Below are 27,521 nucleotides of genomic sequence, written 5' to 3'. Positions count from 1 at the left end.
CAAACAAATTATATTTGTATACAATAGCATAAATACCCGCTTCATTCTCCAGCTGCTTGACGTATATGACAGGTGAACAAATATGTCGCGGAAGCAACGAGTGTACATCTAAAACAATTCCAAGAGATCTGTAATAAATTATTAGCATGAAAAAAAAATTATCATTTATTTGGACTTAATTATTTCGGTTTTTTTTACTGTAATTTCCTGTAAACACTTCTGATGAAAGTATGGCGGTGTTTTATATTAAACTAGAAATGAAGGTATAATAAACTCTTAAATCTAATGTGATTCTTTGAACATGCAACAAACAACGATGTTTAACTATTATGCTGTAAAATCCTGTAAACCTGTTAGCATTCTATTGAATTTTGACTAATTCGTTGCCCACTCTGCGTTTCCTACAGCCATCTACAACTTTTTATCGATAAGTCATGAAAAATATATCGAAGCCAAAAGGCTTAAGAACACATAAGCAGTATTATTTCTGAAAAACCAGTTTCAAAACTTAAACTATGCTTTGGGCATTTTTTATATTATTCAAATATTCGATTTCTTGTTTTTTGAGAATCATTAAAATAATTAATTTTTCAGTTATCTAATTCAATCATTTAGTGCTTACATCTAAACGATACTCATCCAATATATATATATATATATATTACAAAATTGTTGTACTTTTCGTTTTGAGATTTCTGTCAGAAATATTGTTGGCTACACACAGTTGTAGTGGAGTAAAATGGCTTTACTTGCATATTTTGCATCAGAGTTTTAGTTTTCCTTAGCATAATTACATCATTAGTAACTTGCAAATACACCAATTATATACAGTATTAGCATGCTAGTTTCAAAAAAAAATTAAATGACAATTTTATAACAAAATAATTCCTTCTAAGATAGCCTAGAATATAATAGAAACCAATCACCAAAATCAGGTGAGTTATATGATAACCAGTCATTTATGAACATCTATACTGCACTGAGCTCCGTTTAGCAAATATTAACTACACTGTTTCCTTTTAAAGCTTATTGAAGTATGCAGTACGAGATTAAACGAACTCTCTCGGGTTAAATTATCCATGGATATAGGAGGCGCTCTTGTTCCATGAGTGTACTTCAAACTCCGCTTGCCGTATTAACAAGAAAATTCTCACTGTAGCTTTTAAAGTCAACACCCCGTGAAACACGTTGTTCAACGAATAATTAACTTAAAGTTTTGTGGTTATGGCTGGCTAGGTTTAATAAGGTAGCAACACTCAGCAATAATTGTGATGTTTTCGCATTTCACGACAAATTAACTAAAACTCACAATCAACAATGATATAAAGAAGTGTTATTATTACACTTGAACAGTTACACTCAAAGGATTAGGTAGGTATATGTGTTATGTTCAACCGATGATATAAAGAAGTGTCATTATTACACTTGAACAATTACTGTCATAGGATTAGGTAGGTATGTGTGTTATGTTCAACCGATGATATAAAGAAGTGTCATTATTATACTTGAACAATTACTGTCAAAGAATTAGGTAGGTATGTGTGTTATGTTCAACTGATGATATAAAGAAGTGTCATTATTACACTTGAACAATTACTGTCAAAGGATTAGGTAGGTATGTGTGTTATGTTCAACCGATGATATAAAGAAGTGTCGTTATTACACTTGAACAATTACTGTCAAAGGATTAGGTAGGTATGTGTGTTATGTTTAACCGATGATAAAAAGAAGTGTCATTATTATACTTGAACAATTACTGTCAAAGGATTAGGTAGGTATGTGTGTTATGTTCAACCGATGATATAAAGAAGTGTCATTATTACACTTGAACAATTACTGTCAAAGGATTAGGTAGGTACGTGTGTTATGTTCAACACAGTCTGAATTACACTATGGAGATAAAAAATCATTGATTTTATGACTACGCTATAGGACGCTTTATCTGTTTAATATTCGATTATTTTAATGTATAAGAAACGCATGCATCTCTTCTACTTCTGAAACATTTTCTAAAGTATACGTTCTGGTAATATCTTCAAGGAATTGGATGACAATAGTAGTCACGTGCTATGGATCTATTTTAATCTTCAATTTGAAGTTACATACATTTTACTCTGGTTGAAAAATAGGTAGTTAATGGAAATATAAAGAACGAACAAAGTAATTATTTCTTAAGTTGTAAAAAGGAAAACGACTAGCTTGGTATTTATTAAACAAAAGGAAATTTTAATTTTAATTCCCGTATTACCACGTTGAAATACTTTCCCCTGTTGTATCGCAAGAACGGCATGTTTTGTTTTCTCAAAACGTTACCGACATCTGTGAATGGTTCGAGTATCATTTTGTTTAATGGTAAAGAGATTAGTTGTGAAAATCCGCCAAAATATTTACAGTTTCTAATTAATCATAATGCATATTATTCATTAAAACCAAAATAACATCTAAGTATTAACTATTTTAGCGAACTGTAATACCATTTATAAAGCTATAAACTCTACTAAATAAATGACAGCAGGATAAATAATAACCTAAGATGACAGTTTCACAATCTAAACGTTGTTGCAGAGCTCCACTGTGTCCCTACAAAATTCATTCTTAAACTTGTATCTTAATTTAAGTCTTTGATTTAAATAAAAGATAGTGTTGGAAATTACAATGCTGGACGAAATACGGAAATCTTGACTTAAAAAAAGGAGTACATTTTTATGCCTTAATTCTAGTTGCTTATGATATTTAGAACCTTGCTCTAGAATTGTAGTTTAGCTTTCAGACTAACATTGTTTTAAGATGTCATCTACTTAAAACGTAGACATATTTCTACCTTGTTCTTCATTTATCCATCACTGGTATAATGTCCACAACAGAGAAATACTTAAGTTATACATAAATTATTACTTGTAACGTGTACAATCGAGTTTTTCAATCGAAACACCAAAGGCAGCGTAATTATCCATCACTAATTCTAACTTAAACAAAAAATAAGAAAAAAAGCATTGAATAATTCCAATTTTAAAAGACGAATACGAAACTCTTTCACTTTTAGAAGAAGTCAACATGTCAAGTAGAAAAGGAGGAGAGATAGAATTTAACTGCAATTTATCTAAATAATCACTTTCAGCTGTTATAACAGTTTAGAACGATTCTGTAGTTTCCCCATGCAGCTTCTTCATTTTTTTTCTTCTGTGAAACCGTAGTAGCCAAGATCACATATAAATGTTATAACAAACGATATCAGTTACGACAAACTGATATTTTTAGGGTAAATTAATAATTGATTAAGAAGTTTATTTATTATTCTAAGGACAAATACACATAATGTATACTGTTTAGCTAACACCTATATTTGAGCTTCTTAGAAGGTGGGCGTAACAGTCACAGAAAGAATTCCAAATGACAAACACGTGACTAACCCTAGAACTCAGTAAGAATTGTGTGGTATTTCAATAAGCCTAGCTGATTTTGTTGTTAGAATTCTTTATTAGTTCTATATAGAAATCTACACGAAAAAGGTGATTTCATAAATATTTGGGAGATATCTGGAGTTGTGTTAAACAAGTGCTGGAAAGCTTTACCTATAAATATTAAGGTACACATTTCAGATTTTTCTCTAGCTAATATTTCCCCCATTTAAACCGTTACGACCATAATAGCCCACAAAATATCTCCAATGATCGTCAGCTATGATACTTGAATAAATTTTAAATGAAAGGAAAACAACCAACCTTGTAACTATTGTTACACTTAAAATATCATACAACAAGTGCTTTATTTAGTCTAATTTCTCGTGGATATTAAAAAATCGTCCAAGATTTTTGTATTCAAGAATTATCTTGAAAAGGCACGTGCAAAAAGTATAATTTATAAGTCCTGATTCGTGATTAGTGATTGTGTACACTGAGGCATTATTACGAAACATACAAAAATACTGAAAAAGTCGGTTAATCTTATAAAACGTCTCTACAAAACTCACTTCGGGTTAGCCAGTACGTTTTCAATACTTACATTTTAAAAGATGAGAACAAACGCTAAAATAAAATATCCTGACCCGCGTTCGTAGTGTGAATCCCTGAAAACCACACTGAGATAATATTGTTCACACAGTTCAATCATATGAGCACTACTCCACAGGAAGGACGTTCTATGTTTTACCACAGTAAAATGACCTAAACTTGACACATAAAGTAAAATGATCTCAGCTTTTCTTTGCAGTTTTCTAAGAGGAGTCTCGTTCTAGAGTAAAGTGACTTCAGTTAGAACCCGCAACAAAAGATCTCAGCTATTCCACAACCATATGACTTCTTCCATGTTCTACATAAGGGCAAATTAAACCAGGACCAACAATAAGAGATCTAAGCTTTTCCTAACCATATGGCTTTATCCATGTTTTACGTTAAAGCAGCTTAAGCCAGAACCCACATTAAAAGATCCGAGCTTTTCCACAACCATATGGCTTCATCCATGTTCTACATTAGGGCAAATTAAACCAGGACCAACAATAATAGATCTAAGCTTTTCCCAACCATATGGCTTCATCCATGTTTTACGTTAAAGCAGCTTAAGCCAGAACCCGCAACAAAAGATCCGAGCTTTTCCACAACCACATGGCTTTCTTCTATGTTCTATATTAGACGAACGTAAGGCAGAACTTACACAAAGAGGTGTGAGCTTTTCCACAATCGTATGATGACTTTTGTTAGGATTCATAACGAGAGGCCAGAGTCCTTCTCCATAATAACATGACCTGTTTTACAGTAAAGTGACTTATGTTAGGAGGGATAACGACAAAAGACTTGAATATTCCTCCACAGTAATATGATTTTAACTACCTTCTGCAGTTTCTTGACAGGAGGTTCGATCCACAGTAAGATGAGATGAACACTCTTCACATTAATAAGACTTTAACCATACGCTACAGTAAAGTAATGAGAGACTTTATCCACGGAAAGATTATATGAACACTCTTCATATTAATAAGACTTTAATCATTCACTACAGTAAGGGTGATTGGAAGCTTGATCGACAGTAAGATGACATGAACACTCCTTCACATTAATATGGCTTTAACCATACGCTACAATAATATAATGGGAGCCTTGATCCACAGTAAGATGACATGAACACTCTTCTCATTACTATGGCTTTAGCCATAGACTACAATAAGGTGACTGGAACCTTGACCCACAGTAAGATGACATGAACACTCTTCACATTACTATGGCTTTAATCATACGTTACAGTAATATATTGGAAGCCTTGATCCACAGTAAGATAATATCATCGCTTCTGCACATTGATATTCTCGAATTTTTCTTTACGCCGATATTACCTAAACAGTGTTACACATTATGTTGACCTGACAAGAGATAATAGGAAGATCATCTGAGCAATGGTCATCACTGTAAGTTGATTTAAGTTTTGGTGTCAGCATTTATAAGAGAAGATTTCCTCAAACACAAGAGAATTCAATAAATATCTTCAAGTGTTTTAAACTGGAGTATACCTCCTATATTCTCTCACTGGGTAAACCTGTGTATAGAAATAAAATATATATTAATAATAGTGTAAGGCATAACAAATACGGTTATGAATATTATAGAAATACAAAAATTACTGCCATTGGACTATCAGCTACCAATATAAAGAAAAAATATTTCCCTACACTTACCAATTCAAGGTTCATTCATCTTATATTGTTTGAGAAATATAACTACTACTGAAATAATAGTTCGTGTGTTTCACAATCGGTAATATTGAGTAAGACGGTTGTAACGTGTATTGGTAGAATATAGCATAAGTTTGAACGATTATGAACAAAATCGTATCCTTTATTACAGTTTAACACATCTAAATGTACGTAAGATATTATGTTCATCCTTTATCAATCGTTTTACTGTTTGTTCCAGTTTCAAACAATTAAAACAATCAAAGGTACTTTTGACTAAACACGCTACATTTAGATTCCATACGTAAAGGATATGCAATTTAAGAGGTCGTAAATGTTTTGGATAACTATCAACCATCTGCCTATTTCACCTACTTTTCATTTTCTATGAAGAACAATCCGTCATGACAAAGGTAATACAAAGTGAATAAGAAAACGCGAACTTTTAACATGGGGGTGTGAAGACACTTAAAATAAAAATTGTGTAACACAGCAAATAAAAATATTTTGAGACAATATATGTAAATTAGGCTTGCTATAAATTAGACATGATGCAATACGAACTTTTTACACTTCAGTTATGTTGTCATCTAGTTCACACCGAACAGTTGTAGTTCCAGTAACTAATGATATATATATATCAGTTATGGTTCAAGCAACTAAAGATATAGATATGCTTTCTATTACTATTATGTCTGTTTTATGATGTTGGGCGAAAGGCCTCGTTGGAACTAGATATAGCAAGTATAGTTTGATTGATATATTAGTACTTTCTCCTTACTTTCACTCTTGAGTTCTTATTATTAGCCATCGTACCCCCCCCCTCCCTCACCCCCTCCTTTCCAGTAATGTACTTTTTTTCACTGCTACTGTGTTATACAGGAAAATAAGTTCTACAGGGGCAATTTTGTGTTATATGTAAATAATCATTAGCTGATCTAATTGCTATTTATCATACAAAAGGTGAGTTGAATATTAAAATTTTAGGACATATTTTAACTTTTCTTTCACTTTCTTTTATCTTACTTTATAAATGAAAAGTACTACGAAATATATAGAGCACGAGAGTTTCAAAAGAGTTTGCGTGATTGATAATTTTCAAAGCAAGTTGTTAATCTTAAAAACTAAAACGATCGAAGCAGCATAAACTAATTACATGTGACTACAATTTCTTTCAGATAAGATACAGAAAGTAAAAATAAAATATTTTTGCAAGATTTAATACGTTCAGTTAACGTTGTAGACTGATAAAAAAAAATAACGACACACATTATAACTAGATGGCGCTGAGTCATTTTAACATGATTAATAACGTAGATTAAAAAAAAGTGTTCTTATCCTTGTAGAAGATGAAAATACATTTTATATACTGTGGCAGATAAGTCAAACGTTTCATTCAGAGGGGTTATTACAACATTTTAAAGTTTAAATAAAATGCTACACTTACTTGCAAGCAACGATGAGACGGGTTTGAGACAGTTAACAGCTCGTGCTTAGCCTGAACATCATTTTCTAGGTCTTTCCAGCCAGCATCACCAATGTAGCTTAATCCTGAACGTTCATCTTGGCAGTGACCAAGCGATGAACTCGTCCACCCCTTAGCTTCCTGGAAGCTGGTTTGTGGTTGGCAAAATTCGTATTGGTCATCTGGCTAGAATTGGAATTTTATTTTTGAAGTGTAGTGAAATGGATTTTACATGTCGTTTTGCTACATCGTGTAGTTTTTCTTATATGCAAAAAACAGATGTGTGGTCCTTTCTAAAAGTTATAGTTTTTATTAAATATCCATATACAACTAGTAATTTTTGAAGGAAAAAAATAAGTTCTAAAATAATAACGTCACAATAAGATTAATAACATTCGATCCACACATCAGGCTCGTAGGCATAAGACGGTAAATACCATAAATATAATGTCGTTATCTTTCATAAACATGGAGAGAGTTATATCAAATCTTACCTGTGTTGTGCTTTTAAACAAAAAAAATGAATTCTTATATGTAGAAAATTTATTATAAAAAGTAGCTTTACGTTAAATTGCAGGGACTCGGTCTGAGTGACAGTTTTTGGCTTAAAGAAAAGGCGGTCCATATGTCTTGATGTGCCACCTTTATTCGTTCTTTTTTGGACTGGTAGAAACGTAGAAACTGAAAGAATCAGACAGAAACAGAAGTAATATAAGAATGGTTCTTCTCTTTCTTTGATTTCTGTATTTTAGATATTTTTATACTTGAGTGTTTTAAAAGTCAGTTCACGATAGCTGAGCTAAAACCTAGTTTGTTTGTTTTTCAGTGGTAATAGAATTTCATACAAAGAACGTATATGCTAACCAAGTGCTATCTAGGGTTTAATTGCGCGAACTTTCTTATATACGCTGTTATAGTCTTAAAAATAGTAAAAATAAGAAAAAAGAGAATGGATTTCAATACACAATTTTTAAATAATATGAAGGGACTAATATAATCACTTTGCTCACGTACCTCCCAAATTTTAGTCTCGTCTATTAATAGAGATTTTGTTTTCTCAAAATAATTGATGTTTTGAACATTAAGAACTAATAAGCAAACTTAAGTTCGTAGATATTTAGACGTATAGCGCTGTAATACTTATTTGTTTGTTTTGAAGTTAAGCACAAAGCTACACAATGGGCTATCTGTGCTCTGCTCACCACAGGTATCGAAACCGGTTTCTAGCGTTGTAAGTCCGCAGACATACCGCTGTGCCCCGCCCTGGGGACATAAGTATCTAATTACGGCTTGTTTTCAATGAAACAGCTGATTAGTTATGTTTCAGCTAAAGAAAACAATAAGTTAGGCCTACTGTGGCCTGGTGGACCTTAGGGCGTTCGACTCGCAATTTGCGGGCCGCGGGTTCGAATCCCATTACAAAGCATCCTCGCCCTTTCAGCCGTGGGGAGTTATAATGTGACGGTCAGTCCAATTAGTCATTGGTAGAAAGAATAGCCCATGAGTTGGCGGTGGGTAGTAGTGTTGGCTAACTGCCTTCCCTCTAGTCTTTCACTCCAAAGCTGGGAACGACTAGCGCGCATAACTCTCGAGTAGCTATGCGCGAAATTCAGCAAGCAATCAAACACAAATATATAAACACGGCTTGTTTTAAAACAGTTGGCCAGTATGTTTAGGAGGAAAGGCACTCGTTTATATAACATATAAGCTAAACGGCAAGGTCAGCAATCCCGTTGTTCAGGGGTAAAGAAACCAGTCACCAGCACCCACTGCTTACTCTTCTACTCATTAAAATATATTGGAATAGACTATTACTTTTGTAGCACGCCTACAGCTGAAAATATGGATTCAGTGGCAATGTTGCAACTCGAGCCTTGGATCTTTCGAACCATAGCTCGCCACGCTAACCATAGAATCACGTTCATCTCCTTTTGCAGAAGTATCAATTCTTTGTAGAAAAATAAATGTTATTTTTCTATCACTACATATATTTTGTCATTAGTATGTTTACATTCTATTACGTAACAATAAACATAATATTTCTTAGTCTGAAAGAATGTTATAATACAAGGAGAAGATAACTACATATTGAAAATTCCTTTTTTTCTTGTCTTCGGTTTCAAACCGAGCAAAATTTGCTGAAAGACGAGTTATATGACAAACAAAAACAACAATAATAGATCAGGAAATATAAACAACCATAATCAAAATCTTATGGGTTATCAAACAGAATTGGCAAAAGCTATATGCTTTGCGCATGCGTCCTTTTTGGCTGGAAGGCTTGAATATTTGAGTATTAGTTTTTTGTGCTGTTTATGCCAGAAGACAGAAACCTATGATGACAAAGAAACACGTGTTTGATCTTTCCGTTTTACCCAATAATGCACGAAGATAAATGTTCTTCGAAAAGTCGGCAAATAATTCAAAAAGATACATAACCGAGAAATTCTGGCGACTCTTTTTTTCTCTCTCTCTCTTTCTCTTCATTTTACCTATAAAATAAACGTAAATCTCCGTTTTTTTAAGTGACCAATTTTTCATCTAAGAAAATCACTCTGTTGTCCAAACCTTTATAGTTAAAAGAAAAAGGCAAACTTTATTGATATGATTCATTTTCTTAAGCGTTCTTGTCTGGGTAAAAAGCGGCAGTCGGTGTATGTCTATATCTTTATATATATATATATATCATCCAATAGGATGGAAACTCGTAAGTCTTTTTGTCAGATTTTTAACGTATTAAGCCATGTATATCAAGAGAGAAATCTCAGAACAGCGCACAGTCATTTGATGCAATCAGGTGTAATAGACGCTAATATATTATCGGGAAAAGAAAGAACAGAGACTATTGGGAAGCTAGGGGGGCTTTTGTCTAGCTTAAAGATCAATGTTCGATCAATCATAGTTCGTTTTTGATTGTCATCAGATATGGATCTCTAGTGTGTCCACAGAAAGTCACGTGGGTTTTTCTTCATATTTACTGATAACAGTGAATGTGAGAATACAAAAAGTGCTCAAGGAAAATTTATACTTCTTAGTTGAGCATAAACTGTTTGTATGTTTCGTGCAAACCTACTCGGAGGTTATCTGGCTAGTTTTCCCTAATTTTGAAGCGATAAGCTAGAGAGAAGACAATCAGTCAACACCATACACTGCTCTTGTCGGGCGGAACAGTGGGATTTAACCATCACTCTTATAACACGAATCTAAAATGCAGAGCGCGATTTTTTAGGTGGTAAAGAGACGCGAACCACAGACCCTTAACTCCATAGTCCAGCGTGCTCACCACTGGGCAGCGTTGGGACCCATGCATATGAGAGATATCCTCAAGTATTTTGTAATTGTGTTTAAGAGCGGGAAGATCTTGTATTTCATTACGATAACAAACTTTATGTTCTTTCAACTGTACTTTGGAAGTTACAATTTAGTTTTTTTGTTATATTTTATGGTTGATGGTTGATATATTTGAAGTAGTGCTTTTTAGTTTTCAAAATCTTACTGTGAGATTTTACATAACCTTAAAATAAGAGCAAAAAATTAGCTCTGACACTTTCACTGTATGTTCTTGTCACATACATGTTCGATTCACACTTCTACTTATTAATACCTCTGAAAAAGAGTATGTTTACTAATCGCTTGAAACGAGACTTCTTCTTCATGTTTGGAAATAATGCATCTTTTAATCGCATGAAAGAAAATTTATTCTTTTTCGGATATGGGGAAATAGTAGATCTTTTAATGGCATGAAAAGAATCTCTTAATCATTGTTTCTGGAAATACTACATCTTCTAATGAAACAAGTATCTTCATCATTGTATTTAAAACCACTCCTTTTTCTAATTCTACGAAACGAAATTTCTCTTTCTTCGTGTTTGGAAATGCTACATGTTCTAACCCCATAAACGATAGTTGTCTTCCTTTATATATAGAAATTTCATATATTCTAATCCCGCAAAACCTTTTTTTTTAATTCCATTTTCGTGTCTGAAACGGCCACATGTTATACATTATTGTAACTTGTCACACTGAGTGAGCATCTATGTCTAGAAATGTCTAGTTTTCACATGCTTCCTCCGATGTTTGGTTATGCTTCTCAGGAAAACTACTGTTTGTCATCTATCTCATTTATATTTTACATTGGCTCGTAAAAACAAAACGATAGGATCGAGGGACAATATAATAATTTCAAGATTTCCGCAGTTTGTTTTCTTAAATATTTAGGGTAAACTTCTCACAGGTTGCTAATTCATATACCCCATACATTGTTACTATTTTCAAAATCATGTTTCATTTTGGTTACTTGTCTTTTTGAATATCTCACGATCAAATGCTAAGGTTATGTTTCAATTGAGTAATTTTAGTATTATATTTTCGGGTCAGGGCGTAACCTAGTGGTTATCATGCCAGTTTGTGGATTAAAATATCTAAGATTCGATTCGAAATAAGCCTGTAACTTAATGTCCCGGATCTTATCTTTTAATTCATGTGTCGGATAACGTGCAGCTAAATTGAAAACGCCAAATACCGATCTTGGACTATTCTGACAGTTTTTGTTTTTTACTTACAATACTCTCAGTTAATTTCGCTAACTTAATTTCTACTCAGCAACATCAAAGACCCGTATATACACCCAATGTTTCAATGCCGAAAGAAACAAAGTAAGGTATGGCTATTTCTGTATTAATCACGTGCAGTTAAGTACCTGATTATATTCTCCAGGATCAGCACGAAAGGAACTTGCCAATTGGTTTGTTTATTTTATCTTTGACTAGATATTAAGGTGTAATAATTTAATATTGAACGACTCTTACAATATTAGGGTAACATATAGCGTTCGCCCATCGCTACCATACAGATCTTTTACAGTAGCTAATCAAAAGATTCACAAATGAATGTATAGTTTCTATAAATAGATTATACTTTATGATCTAACACTTAGAGATGGTATTGAAACTATAATACTACTTTATTTGTTCACATCTTGACGCTTATCATTTCACAGTCTGGAGTTTACGGCTCAAAACATCTTTTCAGAAAGATTTTTTGCACCAAGTATTATATAAATTACTCTACGAAGTAGATGAAAGCTAATAGCCATAGAAACTGATTTAGAATATATGGGAAACTGAAAATATTTATTCTAATTAAACTATTTGTTTATTTATCCTAAATAAACTATTTTCTATTTATCCTAATTAAACTATTTTTATTTATTCTAATTAAACTTTATTTTATTTATCTTCATTGAATTATATTTTATTTATCCTAATTAAACTCATTCTTATTTATCCTAATTAAATTATTTTTAATTTATTCTAATTAAACTCTTTATTTATCCTAATTAAACTCATTTTTAGTTATCCTGATTAAACTAATTTTTATTTATTCTGATTAAACACTTTTGTATTTATCCTAATTAAACTTCTTTTTATTTATCCTGATTAAACACTTTTGTATTTATCCTGATTAAACACATTTGCATTTATCCTGATTAAACAATTTTGTATTTATACTAATTAAACTCTTTATTTATCCTAATTAAACTCTTTTTTATTTATCCTAAGTAAATTCCTTTTTATTTATCCTAATTAAACTCCTTTTTATTTATCTTAATTAAACTCTTTATTTACCCTAATTAAAATCTTTATTTATCCTAATTAAACTCCTTTTTATTTATCCTAATTAAACTCCTTTTTATTTATCCTAATTAAATTCCTTTCTATTTATCCTAATTAAATTATTTATTTACCCTAATTAAACTCTTTACTTATCCTAATTAAATTCCTTTTTATTTATCCTAATTAAACTCCTTTTTATTTATCCTAATTAAATTCCTTTTTATTTATCCTAATTAAACTCCTTTTTATTTATCCTAATTAAACTCTTTTTTTATTTATCCTAATTAAACTCTTTGAGAACATAAAGAAGGTTCTTATTATTCATCATATATATATATATGTATTTTCTAACCAACTGAAGATAATACTTTGGGAATAAACCATTAATATAATTTTGCATGAAAATCAATTTAAGAGTAGATATTGTTGATTCGTTAATGAAATCGATACAGTACATGGCAAATGGCGTTCTCGGATGAGGCACATTTATACTACTAACATACTAGTACATTATCATTTAAGTTTTAGTATGCCTATATAATCAGAAATCAATCCAAAATAGTTAATTTGCTGCTTTGATGCCATTAAGCAGTTAAATAAAAATATTAATGGTACTAGTATTAGTATTTTTTTCCTGAAGGTTGGATGGCTATTTACAGTTTTGTAGTTCAAAATTTAAGATTTTTCAGAAACCTCCTTCAAATCACGTTGCTGGATTAGACTTACAAGAAATAAATAATACAAAATGGCTGTATAGGATGTGCGGAAAGGTTTTTAACAGTCTATAAGTCGCTGTGTAGAAAACCTAGACTGATTCAGTGAAGTATCTTGCTTTTATAACATTCTTTTGGTAGTATATTAAAATACAACAATATTGAATAGTTGCTATGACTAAAAACATAGACTGTGATTTCGTCCTTTAGAAGTCAAGGTTCTGTTATAAACAGAATCGACATACCACAATGTTACTTGGAGTTAACGTTATAGGTCAAGGCTCTGTTATAAGACGTAACACAATTCTACCACATAGGTGGTATAATTTTGTTTTGTTTCAGAAAATAATCCTATCTCTAAACCAAAGATTCAAGGTTGCTACTACAGCACTGATCTTAGAACTACTTACTGTCTTTAAACTATCTTGCAACTAGGCCCTTCCGCTAAATGTATTCCAAATACAGTAACCAATTTTTATAAGCTCACACGGATACAGACAAAATTCTGGATAAATCAACTCAAGCGCCGCCTCCGGAGACGGAGTAAAAGTAAACTTTAGTCACCTTATCGAAGCACTGTCATGAGATCTTTTTTTCGAACCGCAGACTTAAAAAGAAGACATTAGCAAAAACAAATGTAACTCTCTATATTATCACTCTGAAAATAAATTTCGGTTTTCATTTCCTCTTTTATAATATCAGTTATTTGAAAATGGCGGTTTCTGTATTGATATGGGATGGTAGTACATATAGAATATTCCATTACGTCTATATATACATATACATAAAATATTTAAACACCTGTTATTTAAAAGACCCCTGAATTATAACCTATAAATAGACAAGTACATTTCGTTTTATATTACTTTATTTGTGAATCAGTGGAAAATAAATGATTTTTTTTTACTTTGATAATTAACTCACATACGTTTAGATAAGTAATTGATCTGTTAAGAAAGTTTGCGTTATTGTTTAGCTTTGGTCTACAGTAGATTAGCTTCGTAATTAATATCATTGTTTAGCTTTGGTCCACAGTAGATTAGCTTCGTAATTAATATTTGCGCACCTGTCCTTTAATGAAATAAACCAATTCTTTGTTGTGATCTTCTGTCAGTTTATCTTTGGGACATTACTTGAAGAGCTTGATCTTTTAAAGTCTAATAGATAATAATGCAACCTATTTTGTTTGTATGACACGACTTCTGTAAGGATGTTATACCCTGATGATGACTCGTAATACCTTTTGTTATATCATATATTAGTTACATTTAAGTAAACACTCTGTCAATTGTATTTTTCATTCTTGTATCTTTATTTGATTTTTTCTTTACTTTCGCTCCCAGTGGTGGGCAGGGCATAGATAGCTTTTAGTCTCACGCCATCTTTTATATAAAGTGCAAGCACTAAGCCTGCCAGTTTGTAGGTAGAATACCACCTAATATCTTCAGGGTGACATGAAACAGGAGTTGTCTCTGAAAATTCTTCAATACAGACTTTGTTATAAATAAATCTCAATATGTAGTTTTTTTCTTTCGTAAGAAGCGTGTTCTGGAAGCAGTGGAACACGACTCTGTGACCTATTTTATAAAAGTATTTTGTTTTGCAAATTGCCCATACTAGTTAGTGTATAACAATGCACTTCTAACGTTTCAGAATACTTGTTATTCGTTTATTTACTTAAATTTAAAGAAAACACACATATATGTTTATATATAAATATATGAAATTCACTTCATGCTGTTTTGTTGTATAACATTTGTTTCTGAAATATTGATATTACGGTTCTGAATCTAAAGCCAGAAAATACCTTGCAGTTATGTTGTTAAATTAATAATTACTCCTAAAGGTAGAAGGTTTTTGATTTATATAGTACTCTCTTGAAATTTACACATATATAAACGATAGGTAGATTGAAAGCGCATGATTTAATGGTGCAGGATTTGACACAGCTTGAAACTTAATTATTTTGAATATGCGCATTAATCCTTGGAGTGAAACAACAGCGGAATTATTAATATTAAGAGTGGGCTTACTCCCAGTCCAATTCTACACGAAGCAAACTTTTTTATGTTTTTTATTGACCAAATACTTGAACAACTGCTCATGACATGCATAATTAGTACTATTTAACTAGGCCTTCCACAGTCCTTTTTTATTTCATATAAACTGTACTCACTCGGAGAATTGTTCTGTATGGTGATGAGGTCAGGTTCACTAGAGGTCACGGCCTTGCTGATGGTGAAGTCTTGAGTCATTGAGTTAAACCTGAATTTTGTGGTTCAAATTTAGAGGTATCAGAAAAAGAAACGCTTATACAAAAATTAGGAAAAATTATAATTTTATTATACTTTATCAAAATAGTTTATGCCAGATAAACACATAACATTTTGCCTACTTTTAACATTACAGGAGTTCGTAGGAAGTACAGCAGACGTATTAATGAGGTTAAAACACTTTCATTAAGGACAAGTTCCTTTACAACAATGTTTTATAATGAAAAATGCGTATTTTAACCACAGCGAGTGATTCAACAAGCTACCAACTCACCCCCTGTAATCGCGCTTGTGTGAGATTGTAATAACACAATAAAGTAGTCTGTGTTTACTCGTACATAAGTATAATGTTTTCCTGAGCTTTAATATCTCGCCTAATTTTACTTAATTGTACTTGTTTCGTTACATATTTACAGTTTAACATCATGATCAATTTCTCTCACAAGAAAAGTCCATTTACTGTAATTAGTGTGTGTTACAATCTGAAGTCTTGATTATAAAAAAAAGCAGAGTAAGAATGCTCTGGTAACAAATTACCTTTTTTTTCCATGTTCCACATACAAAATACTCCGTGCTTTCTATCTTGAATGGAGTACAGTTATAACAATCGTTGGTTATAATGACAAAGAAATCAAAATATCCAGTTTTCAATCTTTACTATTTGAATTACAATTTGAAGTAAAATTAAACGTGCAGTTACCATGGAATTGGGTATTTAAAGATTCATTATTACTGTAGTGGTTCGTGGTAGGTTCGTGAGCTCGCTCTTGTTAACTTTATTACTATTATGATGCGAAGTAGTTTTATCTACCACAAACGAGCCAAAACCACAAATGCTAGAAAAAACGCATTTCACGGTAGGTTTGGAAACATGTCAGCTAATGCATAAAAAGTGAAGACGTTTAGATACAACGATGTTAACAATCAAACGAACCTTTTGCAATATTTCGTCTCAAGGTATAGCTTTGAATTAATCGACTTTAACTCTCATTCTCATAATATAAATTTAAATGCTGCTACTCTATAAAAGGGTTTTATTAAAACATTTAATAAGATTATTCGCACCTAAATAGTTGTCTATATAGAAACTGTACGCTAATTCTTGCTAATCGATGTTAAACTACTAAATGACAACAATGGAGTCTTCCTTTCAACAAGAATGGTCTTTTGTCTCGAAAATTATAATTTGACACTAAGATTATGTAGTCCTTAGAACCAATTCAGATCCTATGAAAATTAATTAATCAGGAGTTGGCTGAAGCTTTGAATTAATAAAACGTTTTATTCACACAGTAAAATGTACGATACGAATTTCGTGTTTCTTTTTTTCTTTCTGATGCTCATCCCATTTAAGCAATTCTTTAAACGTATTGTCTTATTAGTTTCGTTTAGAGTATAAAATCTATATTCTACAATATTGCATTTGCATTCTCATTGCTTCACTCTGACATTACTAAGCCTCTTTAGTGGAATATGATCAGATTAAGTGCTTCAGTAAATGTTGCACAAGTAAATTGATTAGAGAAAGTGTATAAGTCACTGTTTCTTGCAACCCGCTCTGCACGTGGTTCTACTAAAACGTTAAATCAAGCGTGATTGTTTCCAGAGTTCAACTTCCGAACATCAAAACGTTCCATCTTCAAAGCTGGAGCGCATCTATTTTTTATCTCACAACCTTTGACTTTGATTGCAACCGCCTCAATCCTACTCCCAGGTTAAGCGGGTGGAATTAATCTTTTTTTTTTCTATAAGTAATAGTGAATATATTTTAATAATTTTATTCATGATTCACGCAATACAATAAACACACGTATCTATGTAATTAAAAACGCGACAAAATAACTACTGAGAGTATTATCTACTTTATATTATATAGCCAGGCTTCTTTGCTAAGGAGTGGGTTCAGATTCGCGCTGTATATAATTCATAGTACTATTTTAGTAAAGTGTGTCAAGAAGGATCGCCATTTTATCTTCGGACTAGCGAAGAGAAATATTTATATACCGTTAATTTGCGCCACTGCGCCTATTTTTCAGTTCAAATATTAAAGTTGGTCGATAGAGCGTCTTCTAAAAGACCAGAAAAAGTCTAATGAAAAGCATTTAAGACTGATTCGGAAAAAAAAAGTATGCAAACAGAAATATAATTGATTTGTAAATCCTTTGAATCAACTGTAGTTCGTTTATATTAGTGAAACATAGTTACAAGAATGACCATTAAAACATAGCATTTGCAATGGCGAAATACGTAAGAGAGATGGAACATAAAAGTTACACGAAGTTGATGCTAGTATAAAAACACCATAATGTTTTGTAGGGTTTATAGTAAAACTGATGATAAATGTGGAAAAGTTCGACCTTTGGTACACCAAGACGTTAGCTGGAGTATTATATGGCACATGTTCTAGTGGTCCGTATGATTAGTGATTTATCATGTGGAACTTCTTCACTTATAAGACTGATATTTTAGTTAATGTTTACGCAAAAATAAAAAAGTTATATTAACAAAAAAATATAGCAAAATACATCCAAAATAGGTGTTTAAGTTATCATTCGTCAATAGTTACTATTACTTAAATAAGGAAACGGACAAAAATTATGAAATGAAACCGTTCGTTCGGTGTTTATACGATTATTCGTCAATCGCCTCGTTCAAGGAAATACATAAAAGTGATCATGATGTATCAGATTTTGTGAGTGTTAGTGTTGTAGATGATTAAAAAAAAAAACAGCTTTCAGATTGTCTCAGCAGCTGTTTTAGGGATACTAGGGTGAATTTCGCCTGAACTCTGTCTTGTTATTTTACGTATTGTATTGTATTGGGTAAAATATCATTAGTGAGACTCGTTTAATATTTTGCACGCTATTGTAATCTTGATGGTACAAAAAAAAGCGGGGAGTAAGTTATGAAATAGATAAGTGTTCGGGCACTTGGGTGTATTTTTCTTAAATCCCTAGATAGTATGATTAATGGGCGCATTTTCTAGTTGTTTTCTGCATGCATTCATCATACACTTGTTTTTATTCATAACCCAGTTGAATTGAGAAACAGGAAAATACCCCTACATTTAGGTTTCAAGTATTCTACTATTAAACCTTCATACTAGCAAGTTTTCAGGGCTAAGTAAACACGTTCACGTAAAAGGCTAATCTGATACAAAATGCATAATTGTTCTTTATGACTCTATTAAAATTATTTACTTAGTTCCAAACTTCATTTTGAAATCATTCCCAGCCAGTCTGATGAGTTCTGATGTTTACAGATCGTTAAACGGTTCAGTATTGGACACATTTCAGCTTCAAAACGTTTCATGTAAAATTACATGTTGTTATAATTGATAAGCCAAAATACAATAACGCAATAATATAATTAAGAATCGTACCATAGCTCCCTCTGAAATTTTAGAATGTGTTTAAAAAGAGCATGAACCTCTTATTGTATGAATAAAATCAACAAAAATTTTCTTACTTTTCGTCTTGATCATATCCCTCATCTGAAAGAAAAGAAAAAAATATAATGTATGTAATGAGTAATATTTTAACACATGTATGAGTAACATTGTAATCCAATGTGTATTATTAGAACAAACTAACATTAAGACATTTATTCTACCTTGATTAAAATAATTAGTAGACAAAATAATCTAAGTAAAACTTTTCATATATTTATCTTAAAGTATTGTATTTGTAGTCCTTACTGTCCAGACCGGGAATGGTCTAACCTAACCTAACCTACCTGGTTATGAATCTAAGGATTCTTTGTTCCTTAATTCACTCCTTGTCTCAACAGAAATGCATTCTACACTTCGGGACCGTGGGTGGGTTATATGAGTGACTGTCGAATCCCGCTATATGGTCAGCTGAGAGTAACCCAAGACCTGCCAGTGGATGCATTTCACTCGTTGCCTTCCCTTTAGTCAATCAGTGCAAGATTTATGACTAGATACCCGCAGGTATCCCTTAGTGTAGCTTTTATGCAAAAATCTCAAACAAACATAATATTACTATCCTTCCAAAGCAGACAAGCTGACGCAGGCCGGTATGGTGTTATCCGTAAAACGAAATTAAATCTAATTTCTATAGTAAACATCTTTTAAAACATAAAAACTTAACATGAAATGAGTTTACACTGTGTAACAAAAACTAAGGCCAAGATCAGTTGGAAACTGCTTTATCCAGTATAATTATAATATATACATTAACATGCCATTATCGACTGTCAACATACTACTCCTGCATATTTAAGTATTGTAATAAACGTCTATAATAGCTATTTACTTTATTGCCCCCTAGTGGCACAGCAGTATGTCTGCGGACAAACAATTATTACATAAAATGTTACAGTAAAAACTGGGCAACGTGACATTTGGAATTTCACCTTTCCTACTAAAGTACAGTAATAAATTAAATTGTTTGTTTGTAATTAAACACAAAGCTACATAATGGGCTATCTGTGCTCTGCCCACCACGGGTATCGAAACCGAATTCTAGCGTTGTAAAGCTCGCTGTTTAGTTTTTATAATGAAATTGATCGTGTTGTTTTTAGTACAATTTAATGATGCTGCAATTTGTAATAATATACGTTTGTCTCTGAAGCTTTTCATATCTAAATATCTTCCTTTGGATTGCTCGAATGGCAATTAATTCATACTGTACAATTCCCTTAATTGTGAGAATGGTGGCGACACAAATATAATTTTTGGTATGAGTCAACTTCAACTAAGACAGCTTTATTTTTCGAAAAGGGTGGTTGGCTTTTGGGTTGGGTTACCTACAGATATGATGATGCAGTTAAGGGAAGGTTTGATAAATATTTGAATGAAAACGGGTGACTTTGAGTGTTTTATTTTTATATTAAATTTCCGTTTCCTGAATGGAACTGCCTAGATGGACCAAAAGGCCTGTTGTTGTCCTTAAATTATACGTATATGCAGATATAGAACTTCGACATTTTCTTTTCTTAATAAATATCACTGTGGTCCACACAAAACTTGGAATGGAGTTATCGTTTTAAAACAAAGGTATATATATTTTTCATTTCATTGGTTTAATATCGGTTGTATTTACTAATTTTTGAGCTAAATATTATCTTATGTTTGCATTACCCATCAATTATTAGAGCTAACTGTATTTTCTGAATATATTTCAAAGAAATGATTTCGTGTGAAAATAAAAAGCGTAAAAAATTAAAAACTTCAACTTTCACGGCTGTCGCTTTAGATAAGTGTTGTTAATCGTGTAACTAATACAAAATAAAGCATTCTTGTTTAAAACATTATATTATCGTTCGTTTTGGCTGTATATAAGTTCAAGATGTATAAGTTTCATCATTAGTTTGTATTATTCAAGCTTCTTAAACTTATTATAGTTTTCTATCCTCTTGGCATGGTATATAGATCAAGATTGGCCTTTTGAAAAATTATCAAATAATTTGCTTCCACGTATTCCAAAAAGAAAAGTTTAGTACACCATCTTGCGGTAACAATGAGAAACATGCTACAAGAGGTTTGTAAGGCTTTTCCTAAATAAAAAAAGAACGTAATACTCATTAATTACGTTTTCCGAGTCCCTAAAGTGTATTAGTGTTTTTATTGTGAAACTTACTCCCGTACTTTTATATAAGCTATGCTAATTGAAAGGAAACGAATTCTATAATATTGTTTAAGAAATTTCTAATCTTCTTTTATATCCTCTTGTATTTCTCATAATTATCCTATGAAGTAAAAAATATAAGTTGTTCAAATAATTAGTTTTAGAGCTTGTACTTCCAGTATATTAAAAGTCATCATTATCAATTGATCAGACATCAAATCAGAGGATAAAAATTATATATATATATATATTCTTCCCAGCTTTGTTTTACAGCTTCTGTGATGGTTGTAGTTTAGATTTGTAAAAAGTTTTCTTATAGAAAAATGTTTTGTTTTTAGAAATCTCACAAATAGTGGTAACTATTAAATGTCAAGTTATGGACTTTGATTATACTGTAGTATTTCTAATACTTTTTCTCGAGTTCCAAGGACCACGAAGTTTCGCTAGAAATCTTTATAAAAGCTTTGTTATCTTCTCTTGTAACAGTAACAATTACAGAAAAATCTACACAAATCGCAACAGTATATAATCCGTGCAAATTTCTAATTTTATGCTCATCTTTTAGTAGGTTGTGTGTTTTTATTTATGTACAGTTTGTTTGATTGTTATTAAGCACAAAGCTACATAATGGGCTATCTGTGCTCTGCCCACCACGGGTTTCGAAATCCGGTTTCTAGCACTGTAAGTCCGCAGACATGCCGCTGTGCCACTGTGGGGGGGGGGGGGGGGCACGTACAGTTTAAAGTACAGCTTATTTCCAAAACTGAGTTAACATCTTTTTTTTTTTTGAATATTTATTTCATTATTTTTGTTAAAACTAAAGACAGTAAGCACCAGAAGTTTAGGATCACGTAAACCCATATAGAAAGTTAGATAATTGTTCGTAGTTATTAGCTTTGTTATTCTACCGTCTTTACTCTCTACAAATAAATAAAACGTCCGTGAACTCCACAGAGTCTTACAAATTGATCTTTTGCTCAACGTTTTGCCTTTATGCCTTCATCAGCAGCATACATTTTCTGTAATGAACTCTATCGCTCCAATAAGGACCGTTGTATTCTAAGAATTATTCTACACAAGAGAATTTATCATGCATGTGATCGTTGCTATTATAACGAAGCCAATGGTACAAACGTCAACAATATAATGTAAAAGTTATTACAATGTAAAGAAAGAATATTTTACATAGTAAAATAAAAGCATAAACGAGAAAGTTAAATAAAATTAGACAAACAGAGTAAATAACGTGTAAGTTATTACCTACAAACAATTTAGTTAAATTTAAGAGAGGGGTCATCAGTTATATTTATAATGGTTGGTCGTTTATATTTTTTCATAAGAAGTGGTTCCTTAATTTTCCGATCAAAGAAATCGTCGGATTTTTAAATCTTTGGTATATCATAATTCAAGATATAGTGTTCAACCACTGCACTCCTGCTTTGTTCATGTTCAAAATGTGTTCATTGATACGTTAATGGAAGGCCTTTCCAGTTTCTTCTGTAGAAACTGTATGCTCTGATGAAGGCGTAAAGCCGATATGTTGAGTAAAAAATGAATAAATTTCTAAGATTCTTTGGAATTCACGGACATTTTATTTATTCGTAATTGTGTGTTCTATGCTCCAGCCAGTATTACGTGAATTGAAAAACGCAAAAAATGTTTACTTTCTCCGAAGCCATTAGTTTATTGTTACAATATTGAAACCTTAACGTTTATATAACCAAAAGGTGTAAAAAGAATTAAAACATTATTGTATATTTTTAACGGAAGTTAAAACATTGTCGTATATTATTACCTGCAGTGTTCTGTTTCCTAGTTCTTCGTCTTCTGAAGAAAATGACAATGAATAAGGCCATCAAGCCCAAAGCTGCCACAACTCCAAGTAGAATGCCAAGAAGAGGTCTTAGTCGAGGTGACTTGCGAATACCTTAATATAAATCATATCAAATTCGTGTTGAAATGGACATAAAATATTAGAGTTCACTGTAACGTGGGAATTTGTTTTGTGAGTTACTTTTTTATATTTCTACTACCCACCTATTTATTCGTTCCCACCTCTTCTCTTTAGATTATAAGTTATCTGTTGTATTCTGTAACGAAATATATAAATAGTAGAACATGCAATACAGTTTTGGATCTTTTATAGTAACATGAGCATTTAATAATGTATCATGATCTGTTAAAGTTTGACTCTGATGCCGTGAAACAAAACTCTCTATTAAAAAAAAACGAACTTCTGGAAATTAGATGGTGTGCTATTACTAGTGTTACAAACAAAATAGCGTATAATAGGCCAAATGCAACTCTTAACGAAGTATGGAAAAAAATTATAACATGATTTTTAAAACGATAAACATTTTTCTGTCTAAATAAGTAACAATGAATTGGTGTAAAACGTAAATATTATATTTTAATCGATAAACTTTTAAAAATAAGTCACAGGCTCAACCAGAAACAGAGAAAGCCCTCTAGTGAGCTTCCAATAAAATTATCCAGGATAATAGTTCTGTTGTTTTTCACGCGATATGTGGGAATATTTACGTGACCAAATGCTACACTTGCATTGATAATGACGCTGGACACTTTGAACATTTGTACTGTTAAACTGATTCCGTGTTCATGTAAATATAACTTCGAGAAATATTTGTTGCACTATGTAGTTTTGTTTTCCTTTAATATGGGGTGTCTATGGTAAATTTTCTCTTTCTTGAATTAAACTACATTTTAGAACTTCTAATAACCATAAGTATAAAATTATTTAATTAATTTTTAACACTCCATTTAGTTATACCAATTCAGAATCAGCCTCGGCATTCACACCTGAACGTTATTTACCACTAGAAATAAAAGAGCGTTTATGTAAGTGTATGTTCTTCATATCAAAACGCGTTATTAGATAAAAGTACTTGTTAGCTATTACATAACCAACCATTTGATCTATTTAAATTATACCTATATGGTGTAATTACAGCTATTAAAGTGCTATAATACAGCTTGAATTAATAAATTATACCTATATGGTGTAATTACAGCTATTAAAGTGCTATAATACAGCTTGAATTAATAAATTATACCTATAGGATGTAATTACAGCTATTAAAGTGCTATAATACAGCTTGAATTAACTCAGAAACTAATATTACTAGAATTATACACCATTGGAAAATCATTTATTAAAGTTAGTTTATAAAAAAGGAGTAAACGTTTTACATATATATATATATTATTCATAGGATAAAAATAGTTCTCTGTTTTCAAATGTGTATGCAATTATAAGACAAACGATTTGTTTGTCGTTAAGATCATCTGCCCTTCACTTATCCTCTTTAAACTACCATTACGAAGGCAACAAAAAGTTTGTATGTATCATCACCACAATGAAACCTATATCTTTCCATCATGGGTAAATACTTAATTTGAAATGTCTTTTTTTTTCTTGCAGAAAGAAAAATTAATATCCATCGATTATATGAAAAACCTTTCAAACCTATATTCTCTGACGGTAATCTTGTTACTAAAGTCCTTTAAGAAATTAGAAAATTAAAGAAAATAAAAAGGGGGTAAAATGAAAATAGAACTAAAGGAGAAATTTGTCAAGAAAAAGATAAATGAATAAAAACCTATTTCAATTTGAACATAATAATATTTTGCTTTTAAAAATGTATTTTGACTAATGTATTGTTGGTTTCATTTTATATATTTTCAGAAATGGCACATTCGTTTTTAGAACTGAACGTTATTCAGTGCGATTTTTTTTTTGAAGATACAAAACGTTAATATGATGTTCCTGGTCTACTTGGTAACGCTTTTAAGACATAGCACTTGAACAACACCAGGAAGAGTGAAATACACAGGGCGTTTTCAATCTATAAAAAACGCCAACTGTAACTCGAGTATAGCTCTATTTTAACTAAGCCAGATTTCACGCTTACTGGACTCTGTCTTCACAGGTTCTAGGGTGTATGACGTCAATGTTACAGTTCCACTGCGCCCTTTGCCATTAGAAGAATATACTAATAGGAGAAGACGAGCTCCTGAAGGAAGAGATGACAAAATAAAAGCTGGGGCATTGGATTTCGTTAAATTGGCTACAAGTTGCTTGTTTGGTAAGATGTAAACTTCTACATGAAAGCGTTGCTGTAATCCTCCATCATCACCATGGCTACATTCGACGAATATCGTAGAATTCGTTGAGTTCGAAATATTACAGTTACTTGGAGGACTTGGTGGACCTGCGAAAATAATAATGTTATTAATATACGTTTTTTACCTTAATATTATTCAAAAATACTGAGTAAAAGGCGAATTTTGAAGTTGGGTGGCCATTCTAAAAATAATCACATTTGTTTTTCTACCACCATTTTATTCAGAAATGTTGAGTAAAACACAATCATAAATAAATAAAGGGCGTTATAGAGTAACGTGAGCTGATGGATCGATGGATTTGTGACTGAAAGAGTGAATGGAAAATGGGGTGGATCATTGGATGATTTAAAGGTTTAACATTTTTAATGATGCATTATACCGTCGTATAGAAAAGCGAGAACATTAGCTATCTCCTATGTCTTTACGGAGTAATACCAACTCTGAAAGATCAATGCGAGCGTTTTTTTCTTTTAAAAACAAAACACTAAAATTTATATGGATTGTTAAAGATTCAAGCTCGAAAAGAGAAGATGAATGATATATGTTTACAGAGCTAGATAAATAATCAATGATGACTTACATAAGCAGTTAAAATTTTATAGAAATTTATTTTGATTTCTCTGGAAGGTTAACCAAACTGTAGTAACACTATTTTTATACACACTATTATAAAGCACACGCTGCTGAAATATATTCTTCGCAGTAAATCTATGTTTTCTTGGGAAAAGAAAAATTAATAACATAATATTCAGGATATACTGTAATAAATTAAGTAAAGAAAATGGAACCATTGAATTATTTGACCTTGTTATTTTCATCTAAAGGCAAAAGTGTATAGTATTAGAACTTCGTTAAATGTCTTCGGATACATTGAAAATACCGTCTCAAGAACGCATATTAAAACACATTAAAAGTGAAAATTGTCTTTAAGTAGTTATCAAATCAGGTTTGTTTGTCATAATAAACTTTTAGCCTGAGATTAGGATAATCAAGTGTAAGTTTCTGGATATTGGAAACTTTTTCTAGTGGTCATCATAGTAAAATTAATGCGTTGAACTTTGGTTGTTGTACAGTGTTAAACCATATCGTTATTCCGATATATATATGCATTTTTTATTTTTCTCACTGAAAGTAAAGTCAAAACTACTTGGCTTACCAACAGCTATTAATGTGAAAATACAAGGTTCTATCTGTTCTCCGACAATATTTCGAGCCTTACAAGCTAAAAACCCAAAATCTTTTTTGTTCCTCGGAATGTAGCGAGCCACGCTCCTCAAACCAGAACTATCGAAGGACAACAGTTCTCGACTGATTCCTGTATTGTTCACTGACCAGGTAAACGTGACGTCATCAGGATCAGCATCAACTTCACATGACACTTTCACTAGTTCATTCACTGTGACAGCGTAAGCAATCTTCTGACCTTTTTTACACACAGGGACATCTAGAAAAGTAGAAAACTTAAACACATTCCACATATCAAAGTAAAAGTTTAGTTTAAAAGTCTGAGTTTTTTCCACTAGTACGACTTCCCAAGTAGTAAAAAAAAAAACAAAAAAAACGAAATTTATGTTACATCTCTATTTTCTTTTAATTTTGGATATCTTTATATATATATCATATATATATATATATAGCAAACTTGTCCATCTGTCTGTCTGGTGTCATGAGTGATTGTGAGGAACTGGATAAACAATTTTCAATGAAATTTAGTAGATGAACTAAGATTGGCTTCCAAAAGTCTAGTTTGAATAAATAAGCAATCACATGGACAGTTCTACTTTGGCAGCTATTTCAATTTTCCAGCACTAACGCCACGAATAAGGGCTCAGCTGTGTCAAGTGGGTGATTGCAAAATGCATGAAGTCGTTGGCAAAAGAAAGTGACATTTAAATTCACACGTAGCACAGGTATCTTTGCACGGGAAAAACAATTTGCACTCTACAGCCCAAAAAAGTAGAAGGGACGGCTCATGCTTCCATTTGTAGCATTACGTTTTAAAACCAATCAGTGATGGGTACCTTTGCTAGTAAATATATAAATATTTTGAAATCAA

The 27,521-nt window shown here is 31.8% G+C and overlaps 1 protein-coding gene across 3 annotated transcripts in view; it reads right to left on the bottom strand.

Annotated features, from left to right (window-relative positions):
- Positions 1-2,083: 2,083 nt before the first annotated feature.
- Positions 2,084-27,521, bottom strand: part of LOC106478611 (nephrin-like) — a 147,246-nt gene continuing 121,808 nt past the window's right edge. For all 3 annotated transcript variants that reach the window (XM_022382231.1, XM_022382230.1, XM_022382232.1), the window contains 8 exons: positions 26,622-26,909; positions 25,252-25,551; positions 23,115-23,246; positions 19,197-19,221; positions 15,632-15,720; positions 7,693-7,808; positions 7,110-7,313; positions 2,084-5,526 (listed from right to left, as the gene is read on the bottom strand). In XM_022382231.1, coding sequence (XP_022237939.1) covers positions 5,485-5,526; positions 7,110-7,313; positions 7,693-7,808; positions 15,632-15,720; positions 19,197-19,221; positions 23,115-23,246; positions 25,252-25,551; positions 26,622-26,909 — 1,196 coding nt within the window. In that variant the 3' untranslated portion in view covers positions 2,084-5,484. The remainder of the gene's footprint in view (positions 5,527-7,109; positions 7,314-7,692; positions 7,809-15,631; positions 15,721-19,196; positions 19,222-23,114; positions 23,247-25,251; positions 25,552-26,621; positions 26,910-27,521) is intronic.

Source organism: Limulus polyphemus, unplaced genomic scaffold (genome assembly GCF_000517525.1).
Source record: "Limulus polyphemus unplaced genomic scaffold, Limulus_polyphemus-2.1.2 Scaffold232, whole genome shotgun sequence".
Taxonomy (NCBI): Eukaryota; Metazoa; Arthropoda; class Merostomata; order Xiphosura; family Limulidae; genus Limulus; species Limulus polyphemus.
Note: the sequence above shows the minus strand (reverse complement) of the source record. Positions and strands in the feature narration are given on the sequence as shown.